The sequence below is a fragment of the Rattus norvegicus genome, chromosome 10, assembly GCF_021556685.1.
Source record: "Rattus norvegicus strain SHRSP/BbbUtx chromosome 10, alternate assembly SHRSP_T2T, whole genome shotgun sequence".
NCBI lineage: Eukaryota > Metazoa > Chordata > Mammalia > Rodentia > Muridae > Rattus > Rattus norvegicus.
In genome coordinates this window covers 26,515,567-26,528,204 of record NC_141543.1, presented here as the reverse complement: position 1 = coordinate 26,528,204, position 12,638 = coordinate 26,515,567, and the positions used below count along the sequence as shown (strand labels likewise).

The 12,638-nt window shown below is 46.1% G+C and overlaps 1 protein-coding gene across 9 annotated transcripts in view; it reads left to right on the top strand.

Moving 5' to 3' along the window:
* The window catches only part of Tenm2 (teneurin transmembrane protein 2), a 1,226,262-nt gene that overhangs the window by 1,171,388 nt on the left and 42,236 nt on the right, over positions 1-12,638 (top strand). For 5 of the 9 annotated variants that reach the window (XM_087569431.1, XM_087569429.1, XM_087569435.1 and 2 more), the window contains 2 exon segments: positions 7,555-7,575; positions 10,462-10,694. In XM_087569431.1, coding sequence (XP_087425557.1) covers positions 7,555-7,575; positions 10,462-10,694 — 254 coding nt within the window. 9 annotated transcript variants of the gene reach the window in all.

Genomic DNA, 12,638 nt, shown 5'->3' with positions numbered 1-12,638 from the left:
AAGCCCCTCCGGGTGCTGCCCCTTAGTAAACCCAGTGGTTCTATTTGTACTTTCTAGAATGAAATTTAGCACAACGGGCACCTGGCCTAACTAGGTCATGGCTTACCATCCTGGAAGATTCCTCCTGGCCATTGCTTGCTACTAAGTCTGAAGACTAATATTCTCTCTGTGTTAGGCAAACAGAGGCGCCTAAATGCTCTCGAGATGCCCTCCAGTGTGGGCTGTCTCCAGACCCTCAGCCAGAGGAGGATGTGTACAGAGAGGGAGAAAGATGCAAATGAGTAAACGAGGGGGAGGGGATTATTCAGCAAATATCTGTCGAATGGACACCATGTCCCCGTGTCATGTTGGTGATCCAATAGGAGGCTTCCAGTCGAATCATATGGAAAAGAGGGAAAAAGAATTTCAAATAGACATGAATGCTTTGAGGAAGATCCAACAGAGCAAGACATAGGGACCACGGTGAACAGGGGCAATAAGAGGGCTTTAAAAAAAAACCCACAAAATAAATTTGAGCTGGGCCCTGAATGGTGGCCTTAGCTATAGGACATTTGAGAGAAAGCATTCCAGGTACAGAAAAGGTCTCTGTCCCGCCAGTAACCTGGCTAATTGAAAGAATCCATAGACTAGGGGCTGGTGAGCTCAGCAGAGCTTCAGGAGCCCAGAGAGGTAAGGAAGTGACCGACACTCAGGATCAAGTGTCTGCTTGCACGTAGACAAGTGAAAATTGCATTTCTTTTGCAGTGGGCAGCCGCCAGAGGTTGAAGCAGAGGGTAGAAGTAGCTGGTGTATGATCTGACTGCCATTTTTTTTTTAGATGGTTCCAGCCAGTGTGTGGGAAATGGAGTATAAGAATGCTGGGGTGAAGGGGAGAAAATTCACAGGGAGGCTATGTCCTCGGTCCACGACTTGGGTCATGGTGCCTGGACAGTTCTGAAGGGATATGGAAATGTCCCCGTGGGGATGTACCTCCCAGTTAAACCTAATGGGTGATATGTAAAGAATGAAGAAAGGGAGAGAGGGGAGGAAGAGAGAGGAGGGAGGGGAGAGAAAGCTCGCCCTATGATTTGGGCCTGGACCGCCCTGTGACTTGTGGTACTCAGCCACCTTGTGAAAAGATGCAGAAGCCACAGGCTATGCTCACACTGAATGTGAACAGAGGACCTGACAGAACAAGATCTGTCTGGCTCAAGGTCTCAGAGCCCTCAGTCTAGCTTGGCAGGAAGGATATGCCCGAACAGTTTACACCACGGCAGACAGGAAGTTTATATCATGGCAGACAGGAAGTCCACACCATGCCAGACAGGAAGCCAAGCAGAACCACAGGAGGGGCCAGGGCAAGGTAGCCTTCAAGCACAGCCCCAGGAATCAGCTTTCTCCAACTGGGGCCCCACCTTCCATGGTGCCACCACCGCCCTGTGCCCTGTAGTCTATTCTGTTTTGTTTCGTTTTGTTTTGTTTTTAAATCCATCAAATCTAGCAATTCATTAGGTCAGAATCCTTGTGACATAATCATCTCTGGGGACACCTTCATGACACATCAAGAGGAGTGCTTCGCTAATCTCTTAGGCACTTCTCAGTCCAATCAAGTTGGCAATCAGTGCCCTCACAGCCCCCGCTGAGAAAGACATTAGTGACCTGGCCACCAGCAGCTATCACTAAATATTCTCAGAAGTCAAAACTCTGCCAGGTACTGTAAGGTGTAAATATATACATATATACTTATGCATGTGTATACACACATAAGGGGTATATTTATATACATACATATGTACATGTATGTATGCATATATATATGTAGGTATGGAATCACCATTCCTGGAGACACACCAGTTGCACCCAGAGATAATGAGCGTTAGTGTTAGGCGCTCATGTACCTCTCTGAGGACAGGAGAAATGAAACGTGGGCTCAAGAAATACCCTGCTGAGGGTAAGGGTGAGCACCTGGAGAAGAAAATGTACTTCATGCTGAGCTGAAGAGCTAAAGGAACCATTAGGGAAACAGAGCACGAGGCCGTGAAGGACAAGAGGCCAGAGGACCAGGTAGCTAAGCAAAGAGAGAGAGAGCAAGATGGAGGCACACTGAAGGGACTGTGGACTATTACAACAGTTCTTGCTCCAGACCTTCCCAGAAAAGTCTCCCTCCTGGGCCTGGTTTGCTGCTGTTGTTGCTGGTCTTTTTAGTCCAGGGAAGCCATCCCCTTAGGTGTGCTGTAGGCAGTGGGAGCTGTGGAGGAAGATGGTGGTTGCATTGTGCTTTCCAGGACTGGATTATTCAAAGGGCCACTTGATACCCTCCATGTACCTCCCCCTCTGTGAGGGCTCTTCCTGCCCAAAGCAAATGGGACTTGACCTGTACAGCCCACTTCCAAATCTTCATCCATATGGCTTTCTCAACTCAACATATCCATCCAACCTGGACAACCTCTTCCTGTCTACCTATTGGTTCTGTTCTCATGGCCCCCTCTTCCTAGAAGAAACTTCTCCTCCCCCCCCCCCCGAAAAGTGTATCATTCTGGTTTTCCACTAGAGGGAACACTACTCGATACCTTGTCTGGTTGTCTCTGTGTGGCTCTTTGGGCTTGAGTGTGTATACTATACAGCAGACTCCTTGGTCATCTTTGCCCTCTCATGCCCAGAGCAGTGTCCAGCCAGACCTGGGTGTTCAAGATGGGTACTTGAATTCAAGAGCTAGTCATTACCATTGTTGGACTTGGCTTTTGATTCCGTATCTCTCAAACTGTAGAGACCTCAATACCCATGGTGAAAGTCTATGGCCCAATCAAAGGAAAACATAGCAAGCCTATGTGGTAGCATCGAGGCCAGCTTGAGGGCTCTCCTTCCCACTTTCCCTAGACAGCTGTGTGATTTTTTTATCCCCCCCCCCGCCCCCATTCTCTTTAACTGTCTTCAAACTCTGTCCTGGCTTTCATCAGCCAGGAACCCAGAGCCGATTAGAAGTTAAGCTTTTACAAGAACACTGACTTGATTCTTCCTTTCTTCCCACTACAAGCCTGAAAACAAAGGGTTGTCAATCCCCTCTCTTCAAAACAGTCACCGGCAGGGGGTGCGGGGGAGAGGGGAGAGGGAGGGAGAGACCTATCTTGCCTGTGTGTGTCTATTCTCCTTTGTGGCTTGGCAGCTGAGTGATTCCTTTTTGGAGTCAGCACCTAACCCTACCTTACTCACCCACCTTGAATCAAGATGCTAGTGAAGTGATATCATGGTCCTCGCTGGGCCTTCCTCTGCATCTGCCTATACAAAGCATGCAGGCCAGGGGGCTCCCGCACTCCGGAAGCTTCTAATGCTGGAGAGAACAGTGGTTATCACCTGAGCCTTTTGACTTAGAGCATTTTCAACACCCACTTCCCTGGATACCCCTAATATCCCACCTTTAGGAGAGGTTTTTCCTTCCTGTAATTATCACCCCCCTCTCTCTACCTGGTTCATGGAAAACCTAAAATGGAGTAAATTCCTCAACCACTGACATCTTGGGGTGAATTTCTCTCAAAGACAAATCCTTCGCTCGCCACTTTGTGAATACCTAGAACTAGACGACACAGTGTGGCAAGCAACACTGGGACAGCATCTCTCTAAAGTCTCTTGGTATGACTTCTTTTAACAGTTACCGACTACACCTCCTCTACTGTTTGGAATTATTTTCCACTTTCCACATAAAAGTGACAATGTTTCCTGGGTGGGGATCACCCTCCGTGCAGACATTCTTCCCATGTTTTTGGGTGGACCCTCCTCAGAATCGTACTAGGGCAGAATTGTCCAGCTAGGACGTTTCAGTGCTGGAAGAGGCAGAGATTTGGACAAAAGTGGAAGCCTATGGGAAGAGGGAGTGGCAAAAGCAATTGACATTGGAAGTCAGAATCTCCAGAGACAAGCTTGACCCTAGAGTTAAGCAAGGGTCATCCCACTGAGTATGAGGGTAGATATTGTGATGGCAGCCAGAGAAGGTGGCAGCCTCCCTCCTGTCAGCCGTGAAGATGAGAGTGTCAGGAAAAGAACAAAGTCCCCAAGTGAGCAGTGAGCACCCTGTCTCCAAACAATTCCGGCTAACCCCCTGGCTCTGTCTCCACAAAGCCCTTTGATCAAGGACAGATCTAGGCTCACGGGGCTGAAAGCTAATGCTGCCATTTTAGGAGTTCCCTCTCAGAAAGGAGATAAGCAAATTATGAATTGAAAATGAAAAATGACTTCGGGTAAGGTGTGGATTAAAGGGCCTGCCCCACAAGACCAACGGCCCGAGTTTCATTGCACAGAACCCACAGTGGAAGGATAGCCTCAACTCCAAAAGTCGTCCATTCCCCCCTTTACACAAGCATTCTGTGACATGTGCGTGCCTGCACTCACACACATTATACACACAAGATACACATCATGCGTACACACGCACACACACAATACTAATGATGATAACTAAATAATAAATTTAATTAAGAGAAAGAGAGTCTCCCACTGTACTTACTACCCTGACTGCCCAAATCTCATCTGGACTTGGAGGCTCAGGAAGGTCAGGCATAGTTAGTACTTGGACAAGAGGAAATGAAAAAATTAAACAATGCGATAGATTGATATTTTTCCACATCCTTTTGATTATCTTTGGCTACTTTTGTTGTTGTTTTTCATTTGTTTTGTCTGGGGATTTTGTTGTTGTTTGGGGTTTTGTTTTATTTTTTTTGTTGTTTTTTTGGTTTTTTTTTTTTTTTTTTTTGAAACAGCATCTCATAGCCCAGGCTGCCCTTGAACTTGCTGCTGTTTAGACAAAGATGGCCAAGAACTCCTGATCCTTCAGTCTCTACCTCCCTAGGGCCACCACACCCAGCTCTTTGATTTTTTTTTTTTTTAGGAGACAAGTTACCTTCTGATTTTGTTATCTATATTAAGAACAGACGTGATATGTCTTTCCTCCCGTATAACTGATCAAAATTGGTTTCAGGTTATTGATAAAGTAGAAAACTTGCTTCCATGTGCATGTTGGTAACATGTAAGTTGTGAGAAGTATTCAATTTAGAGGAACCTCTATCAAGTTTCCTTTGTGGTATTTCTGGGCCTTTCACAGTTTCTTATACTGCTCTTTGAACTGGTGCTCATTAATCATTTTGTCACCGATGTACATAAAAACCATGAAGGATGAATTCTGCAGTGGCTCTCACATGCCCTACAAAGATGCTACATGAATCAACGCGGTAGGGCAGAAGCGTTCCCAAAAGCCATTCTTACGACAGAACGGCTTGCAATAACTTAGCTAGATGCCGAAGGTACTACACACCACCTAAGCACATCCCTCTAAAATTCAACTAAATGTATCCCGAATTAATGTCCCTGTGCTTAGAGCAGCAGCGATAAAACTATGTCCAACCCAACTGCACTCTACTTGAAGGGGAAAAGAGAGGACACAGCGTGTGCAGGAATGGAAAGGTTCACGGTGATCTCAGCTGCCTATAGCTTCAGTCTTCTGAGCAGAACATGGGGGGGGGGGGGGACGCAGCTCGCCCATGACAAAGGGAGGTAACCTCATTCCATGCTCCCTGCACTCAGAAAGACCTATTTTCCCAGCCCTTATTCTTTCTGAAGTATCAGCAATGCAGAAATGTTTGAGACTTACCCTGTTCTCAAAGGAGTGGAAAAAACAAGCACGAGTACGCACACACACACACACACACACACACACACACACACATCATAAGACGGGGTGACGACAGCTCTGGGTGATGAGCTGAGGAGGCTGGGATAGACCCCGGAGCCTTCTGGGAAAGACCCCGGAGCCTTCGCAGAGGACTCTTGAGACTTTGCAGTGTGAAGTGCTAATCCATCTCAGCTTCTTAAATTTGAGACACAACTTTTCCCTCAAAGGCTGTGCCCGAAGGGTCTGTGTGGTTAAGGGTGTGCACACTAAGTCTTAGATGCCCTCAGAAGTAGGGCATCTGTATTCATTTGCATGGACCGACTAAAGGATGGTGTTATTTGGGCTTGTCGCCCGCCCTGGACTGGAAGAGCAGCGACTTTGACCTTTATCCAAAGCTCATATCCACACGATCTTCCTATGCCTTTATCCCCTTCCCCTCCTACCCTCTTCCCCCAACACTGATATTATAGTAAAGCAGATGGTCTTAGAGAAGAAGTAGGTCAGAACTGCAGACCCAAATCCCATCCAGTCTTCTCACAAAATCTCGAGTTTAAAAAAAAATGAAATTGATATTGCAATAATTAAGAGGCAAATGTGTCTACCACTGGTGGCAGATAGCATTTCACTTTCATTAAGCAATATAAAATAGACGAGAGAATTCCCGGCTGCCACCCTGACACACCAGGCTTTACAGACTGAATCTTAAATTGCACAATGTCAGTCAGAGCTCAGGAGTTATCAGCATCATTTAATTAACTTTTTTTTCTGCAAAAAACTAACATGTTAGAATAAAATATAAAAGTGTAATCTCTGTGCAAACCTCCCACTAATGATGCCCCCGGGCAGAGACCTGAGCTGCACCTCAGGAATCAGGGCATCTAACTCTCTTTGTCCTGTCCCCATGCCTTGTCTCTCAACTGGAAGGAAAGAGAATTCTACCTGGCCCTAGAAGCCTCGGGAACTGGGAGTGGATTTCCTTTCTTGAGACACTTACTTCCCTTCTTCCCTAATGCTACATTTCAGCCACTTTCCTACTGAAATGGAAATGTCTTTTTGTTCTTTAAGGAAAAAGAGTAACAAACCTTTTTTTTTCCTAACTCTCCTAAGTGGTGTGCTAACTGGAGTCTTTGGCTCCAAAAACAAGAAGATACTATTGCCTGTGAATTTTATGAATGGCCACATAACGACTGCTACAGCGAGAAAGAATGAATCTGAGTTGCAGGGTGTGCAGCTCAGCCAATTGAAATGGAGGAGGGCAAGGAGTCACGGGCAAGAGGGGAAAGAGGTTTTTTTGAGTCAGAAGTGGGCAAAGACTTGGCCATGCTGCAGTCAGAGTGAGCTGGGATTCTCTCTTTGGGATGGTCCTGACTCTACCCTTAGTACATCAATAGCAATCAACAGCACACAAACACCTATACGCCTGCCATGCCCAGGATTCCACACCCAGACATTACAAATCAATCACAGAGTTCTTGACAGCTGAACTTGAATTTGGCTTCCGACTCCTTCCACCACCACACTCACAGAAGCCATTCCTACTCAACAGGTGTCTTCCCCCCACCCCCACCCCCCTAGACGCAACCCATCTGCCATCACTTCATCAGCCAGAAGTCCTGTCTCACCTGTTGCCACCTGTGTCCCATGACAGCCACCTGGCCTGTCAGAGACTCCAAGCATTCTTTTGTGCACATTCCCCAGTGGCCAGGAGGAGTCTAAACCTAGGGATTCTTCCCAAGTAATTGAGCCAGAAACTGTCAGTTAGAAAAGAAAAAGAAAAAGAAAAAGAAAAGATTGCTTGGAGGGGGGGCGGTCTTTTATACAAGAAACAAAGAAAAGAAAAAAAATGTTGTTTGCGTTATCATCAATTCCTCAGCTAACTGTTTGTTCTTTTTTCCTTCTGTTTTCTTTCTATAAAGAAATAAAGAGTTTAAACATAGGTAAGACGAAGAACTCTTTCCCATATAATTTGCTATGGTTCGTTTGTTCCTTGTGTTTGCTTTCTTGTTTTGTGTTTCTTGTGTAATGTTGTATATTTTTATGTACCAAATACAGTAACTTTTTTTACGTGCTAATTGTGTGTTGTGCATATGATAAGCTTTTGCAATTATGAAATGCAGTCAAAAAGCAACCAAATAAGCTGACAGTAATTAGAATTTCTGGGAGATGTGAGAGCATGATAATGAACCCTCGGTGAACCTCTGTCCGGATGCTCAGTGTGGTCCATAATTGGGCTAAACAGTTGAGGCAAACTTCGGGCTTTTGTAAATGCTGGACTGGGTTCACAAAAGCTTTAATGAACTGGAAACGGGTCAAAAACTCATTTTCAACTCATTAATGATTTTCCCCTAGATATGTGGTCATTTAAACACCACACCACACCACACACACACACACACACACACACACACACACACACACACGCCAGTTAATTGCCAATCTGCTGGTCACAGTGAATCCAACAGTTAGGTACACTGAGAATTATTATGAAGTGAAATCAACCTTGAGTGATATGAAAGATATAGACCAAGTAATTTTGGCCTAAAGGGCCTCTGTCGAGGGGCCAATTCAAGGTTCTTTGAAGTGACATTGGTAGAATTCACATGTCAAACGCGCAACACGTATGTATGCACATGCACATGAGCCCTGCAGTGAGGTAGCCGCAGCACGAGTGCTCAGATAGAAAAGATACTCGCTCTTCTCGGAGGAAAGGAGACGGGCAACCTCACGAAGGCTGTCTCCACCCCATGAAAAAAAAACCGCCAACCGTGACCATGATGATGCCCTTTGTGACAATGGGTCAGAACTGAACAAAAGAATAGAATCAAGTTGCCTGGTATCATTCTGCACAAAGGGATGGCCATTTGTAGGGAAAGGAAAAAAAAATCTCTACCTCTTTAATCTTGAACCCCACCCTCCCCCAAAATTGGCTGGTGATAGATACTCCTATTCAGCATATTTTTCCCAAAGAGTAGAAATGCCCCCCAAAGACTCCCTCTTCCTGGAAACCCACAGGCCAACCATGTCTGCTCCTCACCGAAGCCCCCAATATGGAGACTGGCCTTCCATTGTTCCTGAGCTGTTCTCTGAGAATCACAGTGAGAAAGACTACCCGAAGAATGGTCTCCCAGAGCAACAGCTAACCCCACCTGTCAGCTCCTATGCCAGAGATTTGGAAAAGCCTCCTCAGATCGGGTTCCCTAGAAAGTCCAGAATTAATTATCTTGCTCATACATAGGCACAGATGTGCAGTGCTTGATCTTCCAGAGGATCATGCCAGCTACCGTTCATTTAGTAAGAGGGTGCAGCATCTAATTAAAAAATGGCATGGATTTTTTCCCTTTCTGCCCTAATTTGTTTTGCATATATAGATATCCTCTAATGACTCGGCCAGAAAGAGTGGGGAGGGGCAGAAAACAAAGAGAGAGGGAGAGGAAAGAAAAAGACCCAGAGAAGCCCACTCTTTCAAAAGACCTTGACTTCCAGTTCAATTACCAGTCCTAATAGCAGGAATTAAAGATGGCCTCAATGCACCAATAGTTCCTAAAAATAGCTTCCTAACCTTTTTTTTCCTTAAGTCAGGCAAGAACCCAAATGATAGCATTTTAATTAGTAATTTACCAGCTAATGTCCACGGGACAAACGCACCTGACACAGACTGCCATCACGAAACTCTCCCTTCACCTCTTCAACCCCTCTTCTCCCATCATTCCAGGACAAAAAGGCCTTCACTCGGTCTAGGTACATGGAACCCACCCACTGGGTCAGAAAGCAGCACCTGCCACTCCCCACCCCCTCAGGAGATGGGGGTAATAACCAGCATTGGAGTGCTGTAAGCACTCTCTCTGGTCCCAGCCCCCATGAGATGACACTACAAGGGGAGAGCTATAAGCTTTTGAGCCAGAAGGACCATTAGCAAAGATCAGATTTGATGTTGCCATGCCCCACGTAAGAAGGCTGCTGCCAAAACATTCACCCGAGGTCCCCAGCTAGGTTTGAGTACTACATTTCCCGTGTCTTCATCCTGAGCCAGTTCTCCAGTCTTGCTCCATTCTGGCTAGGCTCACAGAGGACACTGAGAGGCATGGCAGAGAAAATATGCAACCCCTGGGGCCCAGAACCTCCTGATCTACTTCACACACATAGGGGATTAATACCCAGGGAGCCTCGGGACTCACACCTGAGGTCTGGGTGTTAACTCAGCACTTGAAAAAAAAAAAAAAAAAAAAAAGACATCTCCTGCACTGGTAATTCAGATGCTGGCTGCTGGTTTGGCCAGGATCAAGTACAAATGCCGGACATGACGACAAGCTAACCTTGCACTAAATGCCAGTTTCATTTGCACAGACGATAGGAGACAATCAGCTCTGAGGCCAAGGCTCAGCCATGGTTCTGGGGAGCTGGTCATTGTAAGCCTAGAAAACTCCGAGTTGCTCTGGGGTTCATGACCTTGGAGGTCTTGTGGAAGCATAGATGAAGAAGAGAACATTGTCATGGGATTGGGTTCCTAAATCCAATGAGACAGGACACTGAGCCCAAGGGAAATATAGGAAGCTGGCATCAAGTAGCTATGCTTGGAAGGGGTCTTTTGTGCCAGTTAAATGCAGCAAAATTATGTTACTCTGATGGGAGTCCTTGGATCCCAGAATAGTATGAGAAGCTTAAGCCTAGTCATGAGTATCTGGAAGCCATGATGTGTTGAAATGTATCTCAGGGCGTCACTAAGTCACTAAAATGTAAAGAGGCTAAGAAGGTAAGAGTCACCTCAGACCCAAGAGACCAGCTGCATAGTAGTTCCTTCTTTTCTCTTTGTGCTTCCCCTAAAGCAACAGCCCAGGACACAAGTACTACTTGGCTGTGGACCCTGTGACTGGCTCGCTCTATGTCTCTGACACCAACAGTCGCCGGATCTACCGAGTCAAGTCTCTAAGCGGAGCCAAAGACCTGGCTGGGAATTCGGAAGTTGTGGCCGGGACTGGCGAACAATGTCTACCCTTTGATGAAGCCCGCTGTGGGGATGGCGGGAAGGCTGTGGATGCCACCCTGATGAGCCCTAGAGGTAAAGGCCCCTGACAGAGCCTGCTGCAAGCTGAGCAAATCCCTTTTTCCTAAGATCATTTATTGTTGAGGCTTCTGGGTATGGGTGGGTGCTTTTTAAGCTTATTTCTTAAAGTAAACTTTACCGCCCACATAAACCACTTATAGAAACGTGGTAGTCTGCACCTGGACTCTGTGACAGCTGCTAGTCACAGAGGACCAGAAGCTCCACCTGTCAGAGAGGCAGCTGTGGGGGCTAAAGAAACAGCAGAGCTGGGGTTGGGGATTTAGCTCAGTGGTAGAGCGCTTGCCTAGGAAGCGCAAGGCCCTGGGTTCAGTCCCCAGCTCCGGAAAAAAAAGAACCAAAAAAAAAAAAAAAAAGAAAGAAAGAAAGAAACAGCAGAGCCCAGGGCCTTCCAACAGGCCTTGCCAGACTTGGATGTATCCAATAGTGTCTGTCATGTTGCAAATACCCAAGGAAACTGTAGCAATTAAGAATAGAGGGGCCCGGTACCCAGGGAGGTAAAGCGTTTTTCCTCTTAGGTAAAAGAATTCAATTTACCTCTAGCTCAATGGTTCTCAACCTTCCTACTGCTGTGACCCTTTAATACAGTTCCTCCTGTTGTGGTGAGCCCCCCCACACACACACCATAAAATTATTTTTGTTGCTACTTCGCAACTGTAATTTTGCTACTGTTACAAATCATAATGTAAATATCTATGTTTTCTGATAGTCTAAAAGTGACCCCTGTAAAAGGGTCATTGGAACTCCTACCCCTGGAAAGGGGCCGTGACCCACAAGTTGAGAATCTCTGCTCTAGAAAGATCCATGTGTCTTCCTCCTTGGGTTAATCCGGTTGGTCTAGCCGAACTCCTGGCCAAGGGACTCTCCCACAGGAAGAACCACAGTAAAGGGGACAAGAGGAATAATTAGCCCTTTAATGATATCCTGCACTTTCCTTTCCCAGAATTCCAGGAATTCCCAGCCCCTGGCGCAGTCACTACAAGCCACCAGGGGGTTCTGTTGAGTCTGCTGGCCTTTCTGAGCCCTGACTCAGAAAAAACGTAACTGCCTGTGTCTTGTCTCCTGTCTTTTTCTTCCAGAAGCTGGCAGGAGCCTAAGTGACTATTTGATACTTTGGGCTTTTTCACATTTTGTCTAAAGCTCCCCTCCCTGCCAAGTGCCTGCTAATCTACCCTGTGGGTGGCCTCCAGGCTGCCTTAATTTACATAGCACGGCTTCTTCCTGTTCTCATCTTCCTCCTCCAGGCAGATGCTGAGATTTACAACTTACCTGCCTTGGGTATTTTTCTTTTAAACTCTAATCAAATTGTCCATGAGCTTCAGAGAGGGGAGATGAGGAGAGAGAGAGAGAGAGAGAGAGAGAGAGAGAGAGAGAGAGAGAGAGAGAGAGAGAGGGAATATGAGTTGGAGGAGAACTGGATAGATGTCTCATTGAGTAAAGTGTTCTTTTCCCCAGCATTTACATCTTTCTTTCTTCCTTTCTTCCTTTCATCTACATTAAAAATGGAAGTAAGAAGGATCAGGTGCACTGGGCACACCTGTAATTTCCTACTGCAGAGACGGGATATCCCTGATCACATCCAATTGGCAGGTTCCAGGTTTAATAAGAGCCCCTCTCTCAAAAAAAATAAATGGAGGAACACACCAACAGCAACTTCTGGCCTCCACATGCATGTGCATACATAAAAACATCTACATTCCCGCATGCATACACACACACTAAATAAATAATAAAGGAAAAAAGCATGGGTATTACTTCCATGATTCCTGTCCTGGGGAGTTCTTGGGATCGATGAGCATCTATTTGAAAGGACTAAAGATGCTTGGGGTTAAGGAGTAATCATCTCAGGGTCTAATTCTTGTTAGCATTTTTTTAGCTACTGTGCAAGCAGCCTGCAGCATGGATTAAGGATGCCAAGCCTTGTATTTGGGCGCTGAAATG